At 37.3% G+C, this 24,827-nt stretch overlaps 1 protein-coding gene across 7 annotated transcripts in view; it reads right to left on the bottom strand.

Moving 5' to 3' along the window:
- The window catches only part of LOC103093465 (zinc finger protein OZF-like), a 59,359-nt gene that overhangs the window by 25,913 nt on the left and 8,619 nt on the right, over positions 1–24,827 (bottom strand). For 6 of the 7 annotated variants that reach the window (XR_008915905.1, XR_008915906.1, XR_008915907.1 and 3 more), the window contains 2 exons: positions 18,240–18,332; positions 8,557–9,990 (listed from right to left, as the gene is read on the bottom strand). Coding sequence is in view for 1 of the 7 variants with exons in the window: in XM_016427044.2 (XP_016282530.2) it covers positions 8,747–9,990; positions 18,240–18,332 (1,337 nt within the window). In the remaining 6 variants the exon portion in view is untranslated. Of the gene's footprint in view, positions 1–822; positions 9,991–18,239; positions 18,333–24,827 lie in introns of those variants that run through there. The other variant, XM_016427044.2, reaches the window with a different exon arrangement.

The following is a 24,827-nucleotide window of genomic DNA, read 5'->3' as shown; positions in this document are numbered from 1 at the left end:
CTGATACTAATTCTGATTCTCCTTCTGTTAGGTCAAAAGGAGCTCGGTTTGTTTCGGCTGATGTGGAGATATATCATATTATAGTTAGGGGCCATGCGGTTATAATTAACCATAAATTTTCTTGGGTAATTATTAAATTTTTTTAAGGTAAAGGAGCCATTGATTAGTATAATTGAAAGTAAGATAATTGCTAATGTGACTTCATATGAAATTGTTTGGGCTACAGCTCGTAAGGCTCCAATGAGTGCATATTTAGAATTTGATGCTCATCCTGACCATAGGATTGAGTAAACAGACAATCCTGATAGGGCTAGGATAAATAAAAGTCCTAGGTTTAAGTCAATTAGGGTGTGGGGTATAGGTAAGGGGGTTCAGATTGTTAGGGCTAAGGTTAAAGCTAGAATAGGTGCAATAATAAATATTGAAACTGATGATGTTAGAGGTCGGAGTGGTTCTTTTGTAAATAGTTTAACCGCGTCTGCAAATGGTTGTAGAATACCGTATGGTCCGATGACGTTAGGGCCTTTTCGGAGTTGTATGTAACCTAGAACTTTTCGTTCAATTAATGTTAAAAAAAGCTACTGCTAGTAGAATGGGAATAATATAAATTAGTAGGTTGACTAGGAACATGTATTAAGGAGAGGGGTTGAACCTCTGATAATAAAGGCTTAAGTTTTATGCAATTACCTGCTCTGCCACCTTAATAACTCTTTTCTAGAGTAATAAAAACTTGCACTAATTAAGATAGGTTCATTAGTTAGTTGTAAGGCTTGTTTATAATGTTGGCCTTAATTCTCTTGTCCTTTCGTACTGGGAGAAGTAATTATATAGATAGAAACCGACCTGGGTTTCTCCGGTCTGAACTCAGATCACGTAGGACTTTAATCGTTGAACAAACGAACCTTTAATAGCGGCTGCACCATTTGGGTGTCCTGATCCAACATCGAGGTTCTAAACCCTAATTGTCGCTTTGGGCTCTTATCCCTGGGGTAACTTGTTCCGTGGATCAAAATTTGGGTCAATTACTGGCTTAATAGCACTTAGATGTGTTGGTCTTAGTTATATCATTGGGAGGGTTTTTTGTGCTCCGAGGTCACCCCAACCAAAAATTCAGCTTAAAGATTTTTGTAAGATTAATCCCTTCGGGTTGTAAGATAGTTTAGTTTAAGTTGTCATTTTAAGCTCCACGGGGTCTTCTCGTCGTATATAGTTATACCCGCCTCTGCACGGGTAGGTCAATTTCATTGAGAAAAAGAGACAGTCAAACCCTCGTTTTGCCATTCATACAAGTCTCTATTTAGGAGACAAGTGATTATGCTACCTTTGCACGGTCAGGATACCTCGGCCCTTGAAGTTAACTCACTGGGCAGGCAGTGCCTCTAATACCTAAAATGCTAGAGGTGATGTTTTTGGTAAACAGGCGGGGTTTTGGTTTGCCGAGTTCCTTTTATTCTTTTTAATCTGTCCTTTTAATAGTGCATGCCTGGGTTGGATTAACAATTATTGAGGTAATTCACTGGTTGTTGTTTAAAAATGCTATATTTGTTAAATGTTAGTGAGTCATCCGTTGGCTAACTTAGGCCTATGCAAGGAGAATAAGTTCTTATTACTGATTTTAGCATTATGTCTTCTGTAATTAAATAGAATCGTCCAATATTATTATAGGGGTTTTGATAGTTTTATGGTATTAAATAAAATTTTATGTTTGAGCTTTAACGCTTTCTTAATTGGTGGCTGCTTTTAGGCCTACAATGGGTTTAAAATAATTCATTATCCTCTAATGAAGTTTGTCTACTATATCAAATGAGTTGTCCCTCATTTGATTAACTATTAAGTCTAAGATATGCTTTAGGTACTTATGCTTTGTGTTAAACTTAAGGTTGAACTAAAATTCGTATTTTGGATAACCAGCTATCATTAAGTTCGATAGGTTTTTCACTTCTACTATCAAATCTTCTCACTATTTTGCTACATAGAGGAGTTAGTTCATAATTAACTGTTTTATAGTAGCTCACTTAATTTCGGGATATTAGGCTTAAATTTTTTGTCCATGTTTTTGTTTTGTTTTGTCCATGTTGACTAGCTAAATCATTATGCAAAAGGTACAAGGTTTAATCTTTGCTTTTTTATGCTAATAATTAATCTTTCATTTTTCCCTTGCTGTACTGTTGTTATTGCGTCTATAATTTCTGTTCTATCTCCTATACTAAGAGAATTAAAATGTTTTAAATGTAAACATGTAAATAATTTATTTGAGATTTGCTAGCTCAAAATGGTCAGAATTAACTGAAATCTTTTAGGTGTAAGCTAAATGCTTTAATAAATTAAGCTACATTTTGATATTCCAAGTGCACTTTCCAGTACACTTACCGTGTTACGACTTTTCTCCTCTTTACTTAAGTAAATTATTAGGTATTTTTGTAGATTGAGTTGAGGAGGGTGATGGGCGGTGTGTGCGCACCCTATTGCCTAATTCAATTAAGCACTCTATTCTTAATTTACTACTAAATCCTCCTTCAGGCACATTCAATTTCATAGTGTGATTCGTTTTTTATCTAAATTAGATAATGTAGCCCATTTCTTTCCCTATCATATGCTACACCTTGACCTAACGTTTTTATGAAGTATAATTTTGCTTACTTTATATCTTTTTTAAGGTGGGCTGACGATGGCGGTATATAGGCTGTATTGGCAAGATAGGGTTGGGTGTATCGGGGTTTATCGATTATAGAACAGGCTCCTCTAGGTGGGTTTAGAGCACCGCCAAGTCCTTTGAGTTTTAAGCAGTAGCTAGTAGTTCTCTGGCAAGTAGTTTTGTTATTCAACTATTTTAATTTATGACTAAGCATAGTGGGGTATCTAATCCCAGTTTGTGCCTTAGGTTTTGTGTATCAGCTTTATTAAAGTTATTTTAATAATCTATCTTAGTAGAAAGGAAATAATATAAGCATGTCTTCAGATCACTGATTTATATGCCATTTGAAATTGATAACATATATATCCTTAATACTGCGTATTACACGTATGTGCGTAACTTTAATAATATAATAATGTCATTAGATCATTCATATATTTTACTCATTTAATCGCATGAGCTTTAAGAACAGCATTAAATGCTAGGTCCTAGATTTTATCGGTGTCCGAGGCTCCTACCCGTTGGAAACGGCTTCCCCCCATGCCTGTTAGAATCAGTTATGCCGCGGTATGAGGTGATTGGTAATCGAAACATCAGCAATGCCTTTTGAATGGCAGTTTGAATGCAATGAACAACTTCATGACCCTGAGATAACAACCAGTGGCCCGTATAAAGGAACTTAGGTACGTCACAATATATGGATCTCCTCTGAAGGATGTCTTGCCTTTAGATGGCGGGATGGTGGTTTCTCGTGAGGGGAGGATTGAGGTATTCCCATTGGTGATGATATGCTAGAAAGAGTAGGTCAGTCGATCCGTGTAACCATGCATACAATGTATATGTCCATCTACATAATATGTCTTATGTAAAATTATGATATATATTAGGTTAAGGATATCCATATACTGTAAAAATTATAGTACTATTAATAATTTTATGTATTTAGTAATATAGTAATAGGTTGTACAGAGATATATGCTAGGGGTAAATAAATCCATGTACATAGGACAAAAAAATCTTTAAATATTAAAAAATTCAATACCAACATAGTATACAAATTGCGTTTTTTTTTTTTCAGGAAGTAGTTTAAACAGACTATCAGCTTTGGGTGCTGATGGTAGGGTTTTAGTCCTTCTTGAAGATGTCTAAGGAAGGTGTTTTCCTTCATTGTTGGCTTACAAGACAAGTATTTTTATTAAATTACTTGGACGTGTTCTATGGAAATTTTGGCTCAAGCATATAATCTTCAAATATCCCTGCTAATGGCATAAAAATAATAAGTGAAAAATATAGGATTGAAGCTAATTGACCAATGATGATGAAAGGTTGTTCTACTGGCTGTCCTCCAATCCATGTTAGGGTTAAAAGGTTGGCTGTTAGTAATCAGAACAGGATTTGGGAAATTGGTCGGAATACTAGGCTTCATTGTTTTGATGTATGGAGTAGTGGGATAATTAGTAGAATTAGGATATATGCTAGGAGAGCTAGTACTCTTCCTAGTTTGTTTGGAATTGAGCATAAGATTGCGTAGGCAAATAGAAAATATCATTCTGGTTTAATGCGTGGAGGAGCATTTAATGGATTAGCTGGTGTAAAGTTGTCTGGATCACCTAATATATCTGGCGAGAATATTGCTAATGATATTAAAATAAGGAGTATGAGGATTAAGCCTAAGGCATCCTTGATAGCATAATAAGGATGAAATTGGATTTTGTCTGAACTAGGATTAATTCCTGTTGGGTTATTTGATCCTGTCTCATGTAGAAATAGAAGATGTACGATAACTAGTACAAGGATAAAAAAGGGTAAAATAAAGTGAAATGTGAAGAATCGTGAAAAAAGTGAACCAAAGTTTCATCAAGCTGAAATATTGGATGGTGCTGGTAGGTCAATGAATGAGTGGTTAATAATTTTTATTAAGGGGTGAGTTTTTCGTAGGTTAGTCATTAATTTTTGTAATTGAAATACAACAATGGTTTTTCATGCCATAGGTTATGGTTAAAATCCATGCTAAAATAACAAAAATGATAATTTTTATTATTTCTTTGCTTTTGATTTTTGGGTTTGTGGCATTTTCTATGCCACAAAAAGTTTGTGACTTTTCCCCAAAAAAGATATCTTTGGGATACAGACCTGGTCATGATATTGCAGTTCTAGAACCTTTTGAGCAAGCTTCTAAATTGTTCTCATGAATGTTTGAATCAGTTCATAGTTTCACCAACAATACATAAGCATCTCAATTTTCCCACATTTCCCCCATTTGTCATTTTTCTTTTTTCTATTAGCCTATCACATAGGTGTAACGTTAAGTATCTGAGGTATTTTAACTTTTATTTCCCTAAATATACATATATATTCTTCATATTTAGAGAAACTTGCTGTAATTTTTTTTACATTAGGATTAACTGGGTATTTTCCTCCATCCTATTTTCCCGTTTATCTTACTTGCTTTTCTCCTTTCATTCGCAAGTGTTTTGCTTATGACTATTGCCTCTTCCAATTAACCAATTCTCTTTTCTTATCCCTTCCCTATTCTCTTAGAAGGCAAAGTGTATTTCTATACTCAGTTGTGTGTATGCTGTTTGCCCTTTGAGCCAATTTCAATTAAATTTAAGTGCTTCTCCCCAACTCCATCTAACCCTCCACTTCAAAAGCTCTTTGACTTTTTTTGTGAGATAAAGTACCCCATTCTACTTCTCCCTTCCTCCTTAAAATGCATCCTTCTCACCCCTTAATTTTTTTATGCATTCATCTCATTATAAACTCATACCCATGCCCATCTAACGATAAGGTTCCTAGGAATTATAAATATCATCTTTTCATGTAGGAACATAAGCAGCTTAAATTTACTGACTGATCTAGGATTTCTTTTCCTTTATGCATCTCTTGAGATTTATATTTGAAAATCAGATTTTCTTTTCAGCTCTGTCCCTTTGACAAAGAGTGCTTGAGGAGACCTCTATTTCACTGAACATTCATTTTTTTCCTCATGAATATTTGTACTCAGTTTTACTGGGTGGATGATGCTTGGTTGTAATCCTAGTTCTTTTACACTCTGGAATATCATATTCCAAATTCACCAATCATTTAATATCAAAGCTGCTAAATCTTGTGGTATAATGACTACACAATATTTGAATTTTGTTTCAATTCAGGGGATTGTTTGCTATATTTCCTGCTTAATCTGGGAGTCCTGGAATTTAGCTTTTTTTTTTTTTAATCCTAGCTTTTAGCTTGTACAGTCATTCAATTTTCTCTCCTGCATTGATTCCAGGTCAGATATTTTTCCAATGAGATATTTCACTTTTTTTCTATTTATTTATTCTTTTGATTTAAAATATTTCTTAACATCTCATGGAGGCATTAGTTTCCACTTGCCCAATTCTAATTTCTAAGGAATTATTTTCTTCATTTAACTTTTGTAGCTCTACTTTCCATTTGACTAGCTCTATTTTTTTTATTTTATTTGTTCATTTTCAAACATTATTCCTTGGAAACAAAGATCATTTTCTTTTCCACCCCCCCCCCCTCTTCCCACTCCTCCCTTAGCCAACGAACGATTCCACTGGGTATCACATGTGTCCTTGCTTCGAACTCATTTCTATGTTGTTGATATTCTCATTACGGTGTTCATTTAGAGTCTCTTCCATTTGGCTAGTTCTACTTTTTAAGAAGTTCTCTTCAATATATATTTGTATCTCTTATATCATTTGGCCAATTTTGATTTTAAAGAAGTTCCTTTTTTCAATGGATTTTGGTACCCTTTTCAACGCTTCGTTTATTGTTTTTTAATATCTTTTTATTCAGTATTTTAGTGCCTCCTTTGCCAAACTACAGACCATTTAAAAAATTTTATTTTATTTATCACTCAATTATTTTCTCAATTTCCCTCTATTTCTCTTATTTGAGTTTTAAAATCTTTTTTTTCAGCTCTTCTAGGATTTTTTGTTCCCGAAATCAATTCACATTTTTCATTGAGACTTTGTCATTTTCAGTTTGTTTTGATCTTTTTGTCACCACAGTAACTTTTTATGGTGAAGTGCTTTTTCAAAGTTGTTTGTTCATTTCCTTAGCCTATTTCTTGACTTTTATGCTAAATTTTAAGTCTGCTCCTGGGTAGAGGAGGCATTGTTAGAAGCTTGGTATTTTTTTTTTAATATAAGTGCTTTAAGAGGTGGTGTTGGAACGGGGTTGAGTGGTTCTATACATTTTCACTTCTTCCAAGGTGATGTGATATACAAAGAGGTATGTTCACTACTCTCTTGACCTATACTCTGGACTGTGAATAACCACCCTTTTATTTCACATTTTGGAACTGTGATCAACATCCCAAATCCCTCATGGGTGCAAATTCTATTACTTCTAGTGCTTGTCGCACTGGTAGTTCTTACATTGGGACTGCCACCAGGCCTGGAACTAGAACCCACATATGAGCTATGAAACAGACTCCTGCACACAATGCTAGAAAAAGGACCTCTGATCTCCTGTTAAATTGTCTGACCACCCCCTGCCCTTACTGTCTGTGGACTAAGAGCTCCAGAAGTTGTTTCTGCCAGTTCAGTTCCCTTAAGGGCCTGCTGCTGATGGGTCAGGGCACATGGCTTTGCTGCTGACAGAGTAAGGCATGGCTTTGCTATTATTCTGTTAAGGTATAGCCTGCGCTAGACTTTGCTCCACTTTAACCATGGTGGGATTGATCTTTCTTGCTGGCCTTCTAAAGTCTCTAGGCAAAAAAATTCTTGAACCTCATCCTTTTTGGAATTCTTCTGTTCCAGAATGTTTTGAGACATTTAATCATATCGAGGAGAATTTGGGAAACCTTAGGTAAATCCCTGATTTCTGTCTGCTATCTTGGCTCTGGTGACCCAGCATTTTTTTTTTAATTTTGAGTTTCAAATTCTCTCCCTCCCTACTTTCATATCCTGCTCCTTGAGATGGCAAGCAATCTGATATAGATTATACATGTGCAGTCATATAAAACTGATTTCCATATTGCTCATATTGCAAAAGACAAGATTACTTGCAATGCCCCCAGATACGGTGAATTATCTTGGAGTCGTTGATGTCTGATCAAACTCTAAATGCTTCCATAGTGTTTGCTTCAGCTACATTCATGGTACTGAAACAAACTGCTCTCATCAACCAATTCCAATTAAGTAGCTAAGTGGCACAATGGATAAAGTAATAAGAATTTTAACCCTTATGATTCTTATGAGAACCAAATGAGGTAATATTGATAAAATGCACTGCATACAGTAGGTGCTATTTAACTGCTAGATATTACTTTTTTTCCTTATGATTTTGATTTTTACTCTTTGTTCCCCAATTCTGCCCTTCTTAAACTGAATTGTTCTCATACTTCTATTCACTTATTTCCCTGTTTAATTAAATGAATTTCCATTCATAAAACACCCTCTTTTCCCTGGATCATTTAACAGTCAGGTTTATGATCTTTTACTGCTTCTTGACTATCACTATGTTTGTATACTAGATTCGGAGCTCTGACAACAGGGACTGTGTTTTGTTTCCCTTTGTGTCCTCAGAGGCTAGAACATAGTAGGTGCTTCATTAATGTTTACTGACTAATAGACTAGGCCAGGGCTGATACTAGGCCTCAATCTCAATCTCTATTCTGCATTCTGATGTCTTTCCTAGTAGTCAATGCACGCTCTGGCTTCAGTATGTGACTCTCTTTTTCTTGATTTAAATGACTAGACCTTACACTGAAGATCATGGAGGCTCCTTTCTAGGCCCCTGAAGTCTCCTGCCATGAGACACCAAGCAGTCTCTATTTCTCATCTTCCTAAATTGAAGTACTAATCATACTCATGATTCCATCGGGAAAAGGAAAGGGATTCAGCTTGATTATGTGAACCTTAGCCTTGGATTACTTCCAAGTGAGACAAAACCATTGCTCTTACTTGTGCGCTCCTCCATCATTAGGCACAGCCTGGGACCATGTCTGATCAATGTGCTGAGGCCCCACGTCCAGGGCCAGTGGAGGGTCCTGCAATCTTCCTTTAGTTAGCAGGCGACCCCAGGGTCATCAGTAGAGCAAAAGTTCCCAAAGGTATGGCTGGGGTGCACACAGCTGCCGCCAAGGACTGTTGTTTACTGTCTTGGCAGTGCCTGAGGGGAAATAAGTGTTGACTTTTGACTGAGGATTTTACTAAGCCGGTAACAGTCATAAGATTTCTCTCCAGTGTGGATTCTCTGATGTACAGTAAGACCAGATTTGTGTGTAAAAGCCTTTCCACAGAGATTACATTCAAAAGGTTTCTCTCCAGTGTGGATTCTCTGATGTACAGTAAGCCTGGAAATTTGTTTAAAAGCTTTTCCACACTGATTACATTCAAAAGGTTTCTCTCCAGTGTGGATTCTCTGATGTGCAGTAAAATGAGCCTTCTGTGTAAAAGCCTTTCCACATTGATGACATTCAAAAGGAGCCTCTCCATTGTGGATTCTTTGATGTAGATTAAAACTGTACTTGAGTCTGAAAGCCTTTCCACACTGATTACATTCAAAAGGTTTCTCTCCAGTGTGGACGCTCTGATGTAAAGTAAGACCAGACTTGTGTGTAAAAGTCTTTCCACATTGATTACATTCAAAAGGTTTCTCTCCAGTGTGGATTCTCTGATGTAGAGTAAGATAAGCTCTCTTTGCAAATGTTTTACCGCATTGATTACATTCATAAGGTTTCTCTCCAGTGTGGACTCTCTCATGTATGATAAGACCAGCCTTCTGGGTATAAGCCTTTCCACACTGATTACATTTAAAAGGTTTCTCTCCAGTGTGGATTCTCTCATGTACAGGAAGAGCAGCTCTCTTTGCAAATGTTTTACCACATTGATTACATTGAAAAGGTTTCTCTCCAGTGTGGTTTCTCTGATGTACACTAAAAGAGGACCTGTCTGTAAAAGCTTTTCCACACTGACTACATTCAAAAGGTTTCTCTCCAGTGTGGATTCTCTGATGTAGTATGAGACCGTACCTACCTCTGAAAGCCTTTCCACACTGATTACATTCAAAAGGTTTCTCTCCAGTGTGGATTCTCTGATGTGCAGTAAAATGAGCCTTCTGTGTAAAAGCCTTTCCACACTGATTACATTCAAAAGGTTTCTCTCCAGTGTGGATTCTCTGATGTACAATGAGACTGGACCTCTGTGTGAATGTTTTACCACACTGATTACATCCGTAAGCTTTCCATTCAGTGTGGAATTTCTGATGTACATCCAAGTTTTCTCTCCAAGTGGAATCACAGGCACCATCACCGATGCATCTTTGCCTCTGAGTTTCGTCCCCAGACAGGCTTAGCTCTGCAGTCATCTCTTTCATTTCAAGTCTGATCTTTCCTTCTGAAAGAAACAAACAACATACACGCATAATTACCTCAACACATATACATCCCTTTTCCTCCACTGGCAGAACATAAATTGATTTTCATTCTATTTCCCCAGGCAAAGAGAAAAGTCTACAAACATAAATGGGCAGAATCAATCATTCCAACATGCCATTAGCTCACAACTAAAGGATGACTTCACTGATGAAGACTTTTACTCATATTCATATTAGATCCTCACAAGTAGGAGCACAGGCAGGGGAAGCATTCTCATTGCATTCACAGCTCAGGCCATGAGCTCAGAGTGTTTGAGTGACTTGAACAAAATCCTAAAAGCTGAGACTAGAATTAAACTCCGTAACGTTGTCTCTACATTCAGCCTTTCCTTTTCACTTTGATTGTCTGTACTCTCAGTCCTCTATTCATAGATCTAATACTACTTGGTGCATATATACAGAAGATTTATATTATTTCATGATGTATCATCTGGAAGCATAATATCATTTTCTGTTTCCTCTCTTCTTTTTTTCCCTTTAAACACCTACCTTCCATCTGGTAATCAATACTGTGTATTGGTTCCAAGGCAGAAGAGAGCAGTAAAGGCTAGACAATGGGGGTCAAGTGACTTGCCCAGGGCCACACAGCTAGGAAGTGTCTGAGGCCAGATTCAAACCTAGGACTGCCTGCCTCTAGAACTGGCTCTCAATCCACTGAGCTACCCAGCTGTCCCCCCATAATGTAATTTTCTAAGGGATCATGTTCAATCTCATCTTTTCTGTTACAGTAACTGAGATCACAGGATGAATGCCAACACTAGTTTTTTCTATTGAACTGAGCCATAAGGAATTTACTTTTTTGGAATAGTCATTACTTATTTCTTTTTAAATAATTTATCCTTAAATGCCACTGATCACTAAAATAAAAATAGATTCCTTATAATAAACACCATTTTAAAAAAAAGAAAGACATTAGGGGGCATCTGAGTAGTTCAGTGGATAAAGAGCCAGGTCTAGAGATGGGAAATCCTGAGTTCAAATCTGGCCTCTAAACACTTCCTAGCTGTGTCAGCCCTGGGCAAGTCACTCAACCCCATTGCCTAAACATTCCCACTCTTCTGCATTATTGGTCCCTTGGAGGTTCCCACTGTGACCCAAGAGATCTGAGTTCAAAATGTGTGAATGGCACCTCAAACAATAAAGAGTTGGCCAGTTTTGTTAGGAAGCTATTTTTCCTCTGGGATAAGCATGTGCTTATTTTAACTTTAATAAATTTCTTTCTGCAGTGATTCTAAGCATTATGGTGGGAGGATATAATGCTTTTGGGGTTCATGCAGTGATTAGATTAATCCCTGACTGCTTCTGACTATGGGCACCATGTCCTTTCTGTTACTCAACTGCACATCAAATTCTTTCCAAACTTCTGGGAAGGTTGAACATTTAGGTGTGTGAAGATCATTAAAGCTCTCTCCTAGGGTCCTGCCCAAGACCCTGCATTCCTGGAGCTACCTCTAGTAAGAGAATCTTTAAATATACAGGCTCCATATGTAGAACGATTCATTGGGGGAGATGTGTCATGTTAAATCTCCTAGAACACGCAAGTGAGGAGATTTAGCATGCTGGTCTCCCAAGCATCAAAGGGGAGATTGTGAAAAGGAAATATGCCCTTCCCCTTTTCCACTACATGTACCTCGCATGGGACCTGGAAGCAAGGACTATGTGAGGGAAATCATGGGGTAGATTAGGTGATGAGGATAGAATGGCAGCTAGAAAAAGCCAGCAATGGACTCAAGAATATCAAGAGAGAAGGGGGATGGGCAATCTTCCCCTGTACAGCACCACTGGGAGCCAAGATCAAATTAGAAAGCATGGCTGGCTCTAGAGATGTCATGTGTGAGAGTTAGTGAAGAATAAATAGGAGAATAAATTTGATAAAGTGAGGTATGAGTGAATTTTGGCCTTTTCTCTTCCATGTTTGTCACTAACCAGACCTGCCTGTGAGGGTGGCTAGGGGCCCTCTAGGAGACCATAGAATAGCCACCTAAGTGAAGCAATAAAGAAAGTACCTTCATATTTCTCACTCTTATTTTTCCATCTTTCTTTTCCCCCTACTAGCTTTGATTTATAAAAATATTAATTTATGGCTAGTCTCCTAATTTTAATTATTACATTTATGGCAAACATGGAGGAATCAGATGTTATAGAATTACTTCATACTCTGTTAACGGATGACGAAAGGAACATGATCCTTTCCACTGTAAATAAGTCTCAAAATGGTGATGCAGTATGTTGGCCCCTAGAAAACCTGAAATGGAATTTTAAATTCAACCAAAGATTACATCCATCTATGTGAGAATAGAAATGCATTATTAAAGGGAATAAAAGCTTGCTCTGACAGGCCAAGTGATTGGACTAAATTCGATGACCTCAGACAGGGAGAGAATAAGAGACCATCTCAGTTCTATGACAGTTGAACTAGGTTTTAGGTATCATGGCATGGATGTCTCCAGAGGGATAGATGCCAGACTCATAAGGATTCATTTTGTAAAGAATCATTCCTGAGAGATTAAGGACTATTTTAAGAACAATTGCCCAGACTGGCCCATCATGGACATAGAAAAACTAAAGACGACAGCAGCATATGTCTTTGAGGGCTGTGAAAGATGAAATAGAGAGAAAGCTGAAAAAGAGGAACTGGAGAGATTTTGAAAGGAAAAAACTGAATAAGAGGTGAAATTAAAGAAGAAAAAATATGAATTATAAAAACAAATAAAAGAAAGAGCTGAAAGACAAACAGAGGTCATAAAAGAATCCATGAAGCAACCAATGCCATGTTCTTTTTGTGGGAAACAAGGTCATGTAGCTATGAGTTGTAGAATGAGAAACAGAAGGTGGAGAAATAATAATAATAACAATAATAATAATAATAGATCCTCCAATAGGTTCAGTGATTATAATGCATAAATTATAACTCAGTTCATAATACTTCTCAAGGAATCTGTAATTATTGTGGAGCACCACAGAGAAATGGTCAGAATGACTAAAGTGATAGCGAGAGGTATGGCCAAAGGAACCAAGATGTATGATGATACTCAGGAGGGGAAGGGACCTCAAGGAGTCTGGAGGTGAATTTGAAACCTGTTCAGATCTCACTGTTCTCCTCTCCACAGTGAAGAAATCTGTAATGCAATCTTAAATACAGCTCTACAACCAGAAGACAAGGTGTAAATAAAGTACTGTTAACCACTGCAACAGCTACCTAAATCAGAGAAAAGGTCTCTTGGATACATTCCTTGCATGTACAATGGGTACTCTCTACTGACTGTAAATCAGACAGACTGTAAATTAGACAGACCTTGTGGTGAGTGTTAAAAGACTGACTGACTGATCTCTCTCTCTCTCTTAAGACTCAGGTCTAGGCCATGTTGGCTTAAGGCCCTTCATACTTATTTCCTTTTTCTCTCTTTTTCTCTTTCCTTTAATTCCACATTTGAATTAATTAAAATCTCTATAAAAACCCAGTTGACTTGGGTATTTGAATAATTGGGAATATTTCCCTGGCGACCACCTTCTATTTGATTTAAAAACCAAGACACTGTAGTGAAACATATTTTTCTGCAGTCAAATTTACTCACCCTCTCTTATATCTATCACAATTTATATGTTCCACCATTTTAACTCACTACAGTTTACATCATCACTCTTTTAACTGTTACAGTTTAAGGTTTTCAACCATTTTAAAACTAACATGACACTGAGTGACACCCTATCACGTATAGTGCATTTGCTGCTTTTTCTTTAGCTTTAATTTTGCTCTTAAGTTTACATATTAATCTAATGTTACTTTCAGTTAATATGTTTTGATTAATAGCTATGTGTTGTTACATTGTCCTTATATGTATCTTCTTCCTATGACTAGACTAGGGTCAATGCCATTATAAAAGTCCATAGACAAGTTGGACAAACTCTTTTCCATGGCAAAGCCATTGGATCCGATGGATGCTGGGTCTGCCACTGGATCCATCAGAACTCTGTTTGGTCATGGGAAACAATTCCAGTCCATAGGAACCAGACGTGACCACAGCCTGCACCATAGGAAGGTCACATATTACTAAAACAGCCTTTTGCTCCTTTTTGCTTTGTTAACTGTTACATAGATGATGATGGATGGACTCCATCAAAAAGGTTACAACCTGTATCAGTAACCTTTGATGAATTTAAGGACCTGAAAATAACAGTTGATTTAAATTGGTCTTCAGAAGTGTTTTTTTAGATATCTAGAACCACCATTACCTCTGACTGATCATTTCCCTACCTTTGACTAGTGTGTGACAAGAGACATGGGCCCGTTACATACCAGTAAGTATATGGGTGACAAAGTGAAGTGCAACCTCACCATTCCATTCCTACCTCCACATTCATGTGTGCTAGAGCAAAGCTTAGAAATGCGATGGACGGGACACATAAATACATGTCTTTTATGACTGTTATGGTCTCATCCCAGTGGAGGATTTCCATGGGGTTTGGCGAGCCCCGGACAGTTTTAGGTTTCTAATTCTTCAGCTTATTCTACTCTTCCCCCGGGGTGGTAGGGTACCTGTGGTTGGGCTTATGTTATTCCACCTGTATCAGTGCACAATCACTATAATGGTCAGGTAGACAAGTCCATGGCCAGAAATCTGGGGTCTTGCTGGCATTCTAGACCCAAGAGGCCAAGGTCAAATTCAGCAGCATCCTCATCAACAGTACAGAGGTTTTTCTGCCCACTCCTGCCAATCTTTGGAATGATGGCAGTAATAGACTCTGTTAGAAACATCTCAGCTGAGGTTGAAAGATTGGCTCAAGACACAGCTCAAGCCTTCTCTCAAACAGTGGAGGCCATCTCTTTCCTACAAGAAGAGACTGACTCCTTAGCAAACACAGTTCTACAACATCAGCTGGCCCTTGACATGGTTACAATTGCATCAGGAGGTACATGTGCCTTTATTAATCAATTTTGTTATTCTTATGTAAACAGATCTGGAGAAATTTTGACAAACATCCATGAGCTTGAAAGGATTTTAAATGTCGCACAAGCTGCTGTAGAGTCTCATGGCTGCAGGATACTGGTTTATTTGCTACTATAATCAAATGGACTCATAATTTTGGGAATTGCGGTACTTTTTAGAATTTGTATTAGCTGTTTTACTACTGTTTATCACAAGTATTACCTTGTGAAAAAAGTATGTACACACACTGTGGATCATGGCCAAGTTAGAGAAGAAATTGAGCTCACTTTTGAGGGAGAAATTCTTGTATTATGCCTCTGTTTGGCTAACCCATTGTCACATGGCATGTGCAAGACGAGTTTCTGGTTGTTTTTTTATTTACTTTTCTCTAGATTTCCAAAGGGAAATTTGATTTTTTCTTATTTTTTTTTACTTGAGTATATGGAATCAGTATTAATGTTTTTGATTTTGAAAGATGTTTGCAATACCTATTAGCCCTGATACTAATGTATACCCAAAAGATTTAGACTATGAAAACCTGCCATTGAGTGTGAAGTATTATGTGACTTTAATTAATATTTGTATCTGATTCCAGAAGAAGGGATTACTAAGGAGCTACTGTACAGTGCAAAGAAGCACAAGTCAAGGAGACCAACAATCCCTGTGGGATTGATAAGGATCTAGGACAAGACAGAGGACTTGTTTTGGGGATTGAGGAAGCAGCTGTATGGCAAATTCAGACACTGGACTTCCTTGGGCCAGGTTTCTACAAATATCTTAGGAATCTTAAATTTACTCAGACTCTACTTTAGAAGATTTGGTTAAGCTATTCCCCTATTATAACAATGGAGATCCTTGATCAGGAATGTATTGGGAACTTTTAAAATTATTCCACCCTACTCAGACAGGGAAGACAGACTTCCCTGAGGGGAAGATAAAGTTGTAAACTCCTGATTGAACAATAAAAGTCCCCAACTCATACCTTATAGTAAAGCTAGAACATTAAGCTAGGTCTATTTTAGATCTAATACAAAACAGTGTTAAGTACTTGTAAAGGTTAAATTAGTACCTAAAAGGTCAAGCAACTTACAAAAGGCAAGTGTAACAAAGAGGTGTGAAGTACTCAGAAGATTTAGTCTAACCAGAGGAGGTGAAAACCAAAGTTGGTGAAAACTAAGAATGGGCAGTCCTGGGGAAAAGCGTCTACTGTAATTGGTAGATGTGAATTTTTAGGGGAGGTGACATAAAAGAGAAAATTTCTTTAAAAGGAAGGGGTAAGAAGACATGAAAAAATTTGACTTCAGTTTGCAACTGAATTCAATTTGGAGAGTAATTTCAGTTCAGAGTGGAAGAACCCAGCTTGGAGACAATCTTGTGGTGAGTGATAAAGACTGACTCGCTCTCCATTAGGCTCAGGCCTAGGCTCTTTTTCTACTGCTTGGCTCAGCCTGAGTCAGAGCAATTCAAACTAACTAATTCTCTCTCTCTCCTCTCTCTGTACTCTTTTTCTCAGTTTCTGGTGTCTAGCCAAGGAAGATGCTGCTGAATATCACACTGTAAAAATCCACAGGAGATCTACATTAGACGATTTTATTCTATCTTTCTATATATTTCTCATCTTTTACTTATCCAAGTAATTCTAATAAACTTTATTAAATTATAAGGACCAGAGTCGTAATTTCACTATAACATAGGCAAAAAGCCACAGGCTTTCACTGGATGGCTAAGACTACACTAGATTAGCTTTTTCATATCTGGGATATCTTGGAATAACAACTCATGAAAGCTGAAATCACTAGACCAAGATGTTCCATGGATTTGCATTCTTGTAGCAGTCTCTTTGAAAACCCTGATGGCTAGCCATGCACAGTGAGGCCATTATGACACCATTATGGACCACCACCACTGTTCTCCAAAAAAATACCTTGAATTGCCTAATTGCAATGCTAAGCTGGTTTTCTGATCAGAACTCATCCTCTGCTCATGGTATTATTCTTCTATCTAGAAGCTTCTCAAAGGCACTAATGGGCAACACTGTTTGGTCATTCACTAGAGTTCCAATGAGAGAATAACCAGTTACCAGTGGAAGAAAGGAGAAGGTTATGTTTGAAGAAATTCTATACTTAAAAACGTTGTTTTAGAGCTAAACATTTTTTTAAAGCCCTTTACCTTCTGACTTAAAATCAATATTAAGTTTCAGTTCCAAGACAGAAGAGCATTAAGGGCCAGGCAATTGGGGTTAAATGAATTCCCACATTTAAGAAGGGTCAAACATCAGATATTAACACAGAATCAGCTATCTCTAAGGTCGGCCTCTTGATCCACTGAGCCACCTAGCTGCTTATTCATTAACACTTTTAAAAAAGGAAAAATATAATGCACAAGTAACCTTCATGTAAATTTATCATTCAATACATTATTTGTAATGAGCCAATAAAAAATTGCACCTTTAAATATATTAACAATCAATTCATTTTGTTGATTGGTTGGGGAGCTAAAAACAAAAAATGAATTTCCATCCCTCAGTAAAAGAACTTCAACAATTCACCTCCTGTTTTCTCTATCATATATGTATGAGCACGCTCAGTTTTCTACTTAAAAATGAGAATACAGCTAGCGGTTCAGTGGACAGAACACCAAGCAAGGTCAGGAAGACCCGAGTTCTAATCCCACCTCAGAACCTGCCTAGTACTGTGACCCTGGACAAGTCAGCTTCAGCTTCTTCATCTGTAAAATGAACATCATAATATCCCTGACCTCCTCAGGTTTATATAAGGATCAAATAAGATTTAGAAAATGCCTGGCACAGAGTAGGCTGAGTAAAAGACAGCTATTAGTTTTTTCATTGTTAATTTTATTTTGATTATTCACTCCCTAATTCTACTCTTATTTAATCTGTTAATGTCCTCATGCTTCCATTCCCTTATTTCCTATTGAACTAAATGGATTTCCATTCCAAAACACTGTCTTTTCCCAAGATTACCTAAGAGTGTGGTTCATGATCTGCTACTGCTTCTCAAACCATTTCTATGTTTTTTTTCTAGATATTGAGGTTCCTGACAGCATGACCTGCCTCTTCCATTCTCTTTCTGGGAAGTAAATTATTGAGGGGACTTGGATCCACACCCCTCTTTTATCCTCAGGATCAGACCATAGGAAATGCTTAATCAATGCTACTGACTGATTGCCCAGACCCAGGACTGATCCCCTCAAGACCATTAATTTACAAGGAGGGGAAGAAAATTTAATGCGGAAGGAGCAGCTGCTTTTCGACGACTCACCTATACAAGCGCCTGTCCCAGCTTCTCCCTCTTCATTCTGTACATCTTCTCTCTTCAACAGGAAGAGCAAATCTAGTTTGGAAACGGGAATCCCTGCAACACGGAGAGAATGAAGAGCTGAGTTCAAAGAGCTATCTGAGAATTCAAAAGTTAAAAATAAAATTTTTATCCATTTCTTCTGTTCTCAGAACACCTCTGTTTCTCATAATATTCTAACCATTTCTCCCTATCAGATAGTAATTCCTCATCAAAAAAAAGAAATTTTAATGAAAAAGAGGAAGATAAAAACATTTGGTAAAATCAATCAGTATGTCAAAAATCTGGCATCATATGCAAAGTTCCAGAACTCTCAGTCTGCAGGCTACAAATGATCAGTCAAGAAGAAATGAAAAATCAGGCAAGTAAGAAAACGTAGAGGGACTCTATGTTGTAATCCAAGGCAAAATTGGTCAAAATTCCATGTACACAAAGGCTAGCCATCCAAAGGTCTGTCATAATCAGGACAATACACATTTCCCGACCAATTAAAATATTCCAAACAAAATAAATACAAACTAAAACAATAAATCCACATGTAGCATTAAAGGCTATCCGGCTGGTCAGCAATGCTTTCTGGTTCTGGATTTCTGTGCATTTCAAAAGCCGGTTTAAAAAGATCTTTTCTTTTTCATTTTTCATTTACTGTCTCCTTAGCACTCTGAGCCCCAGGCTCCACACGCAGTTCTCCTGCTTCAACCAAAATGAGAGGGAAAACCTCTCACCACAAATATACCCAGTCAAGCCCTGGCTGCCCTTTCTTCTTCTTCTCCTTCCTTTTTAAAAATATTTAAACCTTATTTTATTTAGTCATTTCAAACATTATTCATTAGAAATAAAGATCATTTTTCTTCCCCCCCCCCCTCACCACCCTTCCCATTGGCGATGAATGATTCCTCTGGGTGTCACATGTGTCCTCGATCAGCACTCATTTCCATGTTATTGCCTTTTGCACTAGGGTGTTCCTTTAGAGTCTTTTCCCCATCACATTCTGTCCACCCCTGTAGTCAAGCTGCTGCCTTTCCTTGGTGTTTTTACTGCCACTGTTTGTCCTCTGCTTGAGGGTAGTGTTTTTTTCTCCTTGATCCCTTCGGGTTGTTCAGGGACATTGCATTGAGACTAATGGAGAAGTCCTTTACTTTCAAATGTACCACAGTGTATCAGTCTCTGTGTACAATGTTCTCCTGGCTCTGCTCCTCTCACTCTGCATCAATTCCTGGAGGTCATTCCATTCTCCATGGAATTCCTCCAGTTCATTATTCCTTTGAGCACAATAGTATTCCATCACCATTATATACCACAATTTGTCCAGACATTCCCCACTTGAAGGGCATCCCCTCATTTTCTATTTTTTGCCACCACAAACAACACAGCTATGAATGTTCTTCTACAAGTCTTTTTCCTTATTATCTTTTTGGGGTACAAGCCCAGCAGTGCTATTGCTGGGTCAAAGGGCAAACAGTCTTTTATCGCCCTTTGGGCATAGTTCCAAATTGCCCTTCAGAATGGTTGGATCAGTTCACAACTCCACCATCAATGAATTAGTGTCCCTACTTTGCCACATCCCCTCCAGCATTCATTACTTTCCATAGCTGTCATGTTAGCCAATCCACTAGGTGTGAGGTGATACCTCAGAGTTGTTTTGATTTGCATCTCTTTGATTAGGAGAGGTTTAGAACACTTTTTCATGTGCTTATTAATAGCTTTGATTTCTTTGGCTGAAAATTGTATATTCATGTCCCTTGTATGAACCTTAAAAATTCTCAGACCCTACTTCATAAGGTTGGGTTAAGACCATTCCCCACATTAAACAATGAAGTAACTAATATCAGGAATGTGAGAACTCTACTTCACCATACTTAAGCATGCCTTAGGGGAAGATAAAGTTGTAAACTCTTTGCTGGACAATGAAAGTACTTAAACCCATTGTTATAGTAAGACAAAAAGTTCTTAAGCCATGCCTATTTTTAGGACTAATACAAAAGGGTGCTAAGTACCTATAAAGGTCAGGCAACTTGTGAACTTACAAGGAGCAAAGAGGTGAGAACTTACTCAGAGATTCTAGTCTACTCAGGTGTGAATTACTCAAAAGATTAGTCTTCGCAGGTATGAACTAAGAATGGTCTGTCCTTTGAAATACGTCTACTCTGATTGGTAGATGTGAGAACTTAGGGAAGACATAAGAGAAAATTCCCTTTAAAAGGAGAAGAGAAACTGATAAGTAAAACAGTCTGTTGATGAACAGTCTCTTGGAACAGTCTCTTGAGGACAGTCTCTTGAAGACAGTCTGAGGGAGGCTGACTCTGACTGGAACTCCCTCTGAGGAGACTCTGTCCGTCTGACTCCTTGCTTGGACAAATCTTGTGGTGAGTGATAAAAGACTGACTGATCTTTCTCTTAAGGCTTAGGCCTGGGTTGGCCAGGGCTGCCCTGGGCTGGCCAGGGCTGCCCATGGCTGGCCTATCCTTTTCTCATTATTTCCTTTTTCTCTCTCTCTCTCTTTCTTAATTCCTCATTTGTATTAATTAAAATCTCTATAAAACCCAGCTGACTTGGGTATATTGAATAATTGGGAATTTTCCCCTGGCGACGACCATATATATTGTTTTAAAACAAGACACTGTCTTGAAACCATATTTTTTGCAGTCACAATTTACTCATCCACTCTTTTATCTACAACAATTTAAGTCTTCCACTATTTTAATCTCTACAGTTTATGGCCTCCAGCTATTTTAATTCTTACACTTGCCATTTATCAATTGGAGAATGGCTTGATTTTTTGTACAATTGATTTAGCTCTTTATAAATCTGAGTAATTAGACCTTTGTCAGAGGTTTTTGTTATAAAAATTGTTTCCCAATTTGTTGGTTCCCTTCTAATTTTGGTTACATTGGTTTTGGTTGTATAAAACCTTTTTAATTTGATGTAATCAAAATTATTTATTTTATATTTCATGACTCTTTCTAGGTCTTGTTTGGTTTTAAAGTCTTTTTCTTCCCAAAGATCTGACATGTATTCTATTCTGTGTTCACCTAATTTACTTATAGTTTCCTTCTTTATATTCAACTCATTCTCCCATTCTGAGTTTTTCTTGGTGTAGGGTGTTAGTTGTTGATTCAAACCTACTCTCTCCCATACTGTCTCTTCCAGTTTTCGTCAAATAGTGGGATTTTGTCCCAGAACCTGGGGTCTTTGGGTTTGTCATACACTGGCTTTCTGAGTTCACTTACTCCAAGTCTATTCCATTGATCCTCCTTTCTGTCTCTTAGCCAGTTCCAAATTGTTTTGATGACTACTGCTTTATAATATAGGTTGAGATCTGGGACTGCAAGGCGACCTTCCTTTGTATTTTTTTCATTATTTCCCTGGATATCCTTGATCCTTTGTTCTTCCAAATGAAATGTGTTATGGTTTTTTCTAAATCAGTAAAAAAAAAAGGTTTTTGGAAGTTCAATGAGTATGGCACTAAATAGATAAGTTTGGGCAGGATGGTTATCTTTATTATATTGGCTCATCCTACCCATGAGCAGTTAATGTTTTTCCAATTGCTCGGGTCTAGTTTTAGTTGTGTGGAGAGTGTTTTGTAGTTTTGTTCATATGGCGGGAGATAGATTCCTAAGTATTTTATTTTTTTACGGTGATTTTGAATGGGATTTCTCTTTCAAATACTTGCTACTGAGATGTGGTGGAAATATATAGAAATGCTGATGACTCATATGGGTTTATTTTGTATCCTTTGCTAAAGTTGTTGATTATTTTGACTAGCTTCTTTTATGGTTGATTCTCTTGGATTCTTTAAGTAGACCATCATATCATCTGCAAGAGGAATAACTTAGTCTTCTCCTTGCCTATTTCAAGACCTTCAATTTCTTTTTCTTCTCTAATTGCTACTGCTAGTGTTTCTAATACAATGTTAAAGTACAGCTGGAAACCTTAAACAAAAGAGCAGACCATACTGAAAAGGAAAACCAGTCCTTAAAGAACAGAATTAAGCAACTGGAAGACAATGATCTTGAAAAACAGCAAGAATTAATAAAGCAAAGTCAAAAAATTAATGAATTAGAAGAAAACATAAAATATCTCACTGACAGACCAGGAAAAGAGAGCTAGATGGGGTATTTAACCTGGTTGTAAAGGCAACTGGCCCTCTTTTCTACTTCCGCTTCGGATCAGACGTGTCTCTAATGATGTGAGTGAAATTGAATTGGGCCTCTCGGCCCACCTAGCACATGCCTTTCTTACTTGTATTTTCTTTATATTTTAATCTTCAATAAACCTCTAAATATATAATACTCCTTGCAGAGAGAAACTAATTTCTACCTGCATCAGTTCCCCCTAAATTTTAATCTTTACAATTTGGCAACTACTTCGGGAAAATGAAATATCTCAATCTTCTGATTCTTTTCTCTACTAAGTTCAGCTTTTAATAGCTACTGCCTAGAAAATTTTTTTTAAGCCACATTTCATCAAGATGCTTTTTTGGAAAACCAACTTGACGAGCTCCTGCCGGCAGCCCTCCTCTTCGGACTTTCTTGAATCAATATCAATCACCTGGTAACAGCCCTTCCAGCCCAGCTACTGTTGCCTGTAATCTGAACCTATTTGATATCCCTTTCCTGGTCCCGGCCCTGCCCACCACCTCTGACTGTTCCAGCTCCTGGCCCTGCTTTCCTGTCTCCGCACCAGACCGATTTGCTGTTTGATCCCGATCGAGAACACCTGGTGACATGCCGGCCCAACAAACCCTAGCCTTAGAGCAGATCACTCATCACCCAAGACTAGCTGGTAAAAAACTGGGGTATTGGCCACATGGCGGATCATAGGAGGAGAGAATAAAAGGGAAAGAAGAAAGTTTTTTTTTTCCAAGTGAGAACTTAAAAGCATGGCTATTTTTACAAGGATATATTTTAATTGCATTGATCCCTTAATTGACTTCAGCGGCGTGTCAGAAAAAAGAATCAGCTCTGTACAACCTTTTAGCTAACTTTAGGGAGGCAGCTAAGTGCCTCAGTGGACTGAGAGCCAGGCCTAGAGGCGGGAGGTCTTTCCTTGGAATCGGGTCTGAAACACTTCATGGCCCTGTGGCCCTGAGCTGATCGCTTGGAACCCATTGCTTACCCCTTTTCAATTTGCCTTCCGACAATAGGCATCTAAATGGATAACAAACACAAGGAACTTTAAAGACTGGAGGTTATATATTTTAAGGCATTTCAATGGACTCTGATGGTTTATAAAAATCTCTGTATTCTATTGCATTTTACTGATTGCTTTGTTTAAAGTTTAACTTTGTAATTTTACATTCATATATTACTGCATTCAATATTATTCTGGTGCACTGAATCATTTTAATGTACTGAGTTTTAACTACTGTTAATTTCTGTTGCTTTTCCCCTATAAGGATATTGAACAAATATCATTGTAATTAAGCCCATATATGAAAAAACAGCTTTAGTATTTTTGACTTTGTAAATTGTCACATAGAGGATAGATGGACTTCGTCAGAACTGGTTACACTTGCTATAACAACCTTTGGAAAATTTAATGTGTTAAATATCGCAACTGATTTTAAGGGTTTTTTAAGGATTTTGGAATTTATTTTAACAATCTCTGGTCATTTTTGCCTGCCCCTAACACGAGGTGTATGACCCATTCTAGTAGCTGAAGTGAAATACAATTATAATCCCCAATCTTCCTGCATTTCTACATATGTGAATGGAAGTTGGGGCAGTTAATCTCAAGGCATTTCTATCCCTAAAAAGCCTCCAAAAAAGGAGCACCTTTCAGCTCACTACTTAACTTCCACCAGAATATCTAGATTTCTTGATGACGTTCTAAATCCACAATGAGTTTTACTTTGTTTAAAAATATGTTTAAATACCAAGGTTGAAAGATTTGCTACGTTTGTAAAAACTTGTAACAAATATCCATCGGTTCATAGGTTTTAAAACAAAATGCCATACAGCAACTTATGTGAAATACGATAGTGTGTTTGTTTGCTATTGTAATTAATTGCGCTATTGAGAATTTTGGGGATTTTGATAACTACATATTTGGACTACTGTTCTTTAACAATGAAAAATGTTACCTTGCTCAATTCATTTGCTTGTACTCACGGTGGATCATGGCCAGATATGAAGACGAAATGGATCTCATTCTTGGTGGTATAGATTTATTTTTCTTTTACTTGGAGTTTTTACACATAAGACTTTGATTGTCTATATTTTCATCCAGAAAATTTTCTTTCTTATTTGGATTTTTCTGATATCTTTTTAATTTCTCTTGCCAATTGATTCAAAAACCTCATACCTCAGCCATGCATCCCTAAGTGTTCCTGTATTTTTCAATCACCCACAACACGGGGAAATGTAAAAAATATTATTATTTTAAATTGCAAACTTTAAATTCCTTTTAAGAAGAATTTTACGTAAAGATACGACCTCTCTGAATCCAGAAACTGAAATGTTGGAGAAGACATAATGAAGATGCAACCAGATCACAAGCTACACACACAAAAAAAATCCAATTGAACTTTGGGTGTAGTTGATTGAACAT

The sequence above is a fragment of the Monodelphis domestica genome, chromosome 2 (assembly GCF_027887165.1).
Source record: "Monodelphis domestica isolate mMonDom1 chromosome 2, mMonDom1.pri, whole genome shotgun sequence".
Lineage (NCBI taxonomy): Eukaryota > Metazoa > Chordata > Mammalia > Didelphimorphia > Didelphidae > Monodelphis > Monodelphis domestica.
The sequence above is the reverse complement of the archived record's forward strand: the minus strand, read 5'-3'. Positions and strand labels throughout refer to the sequence as shown.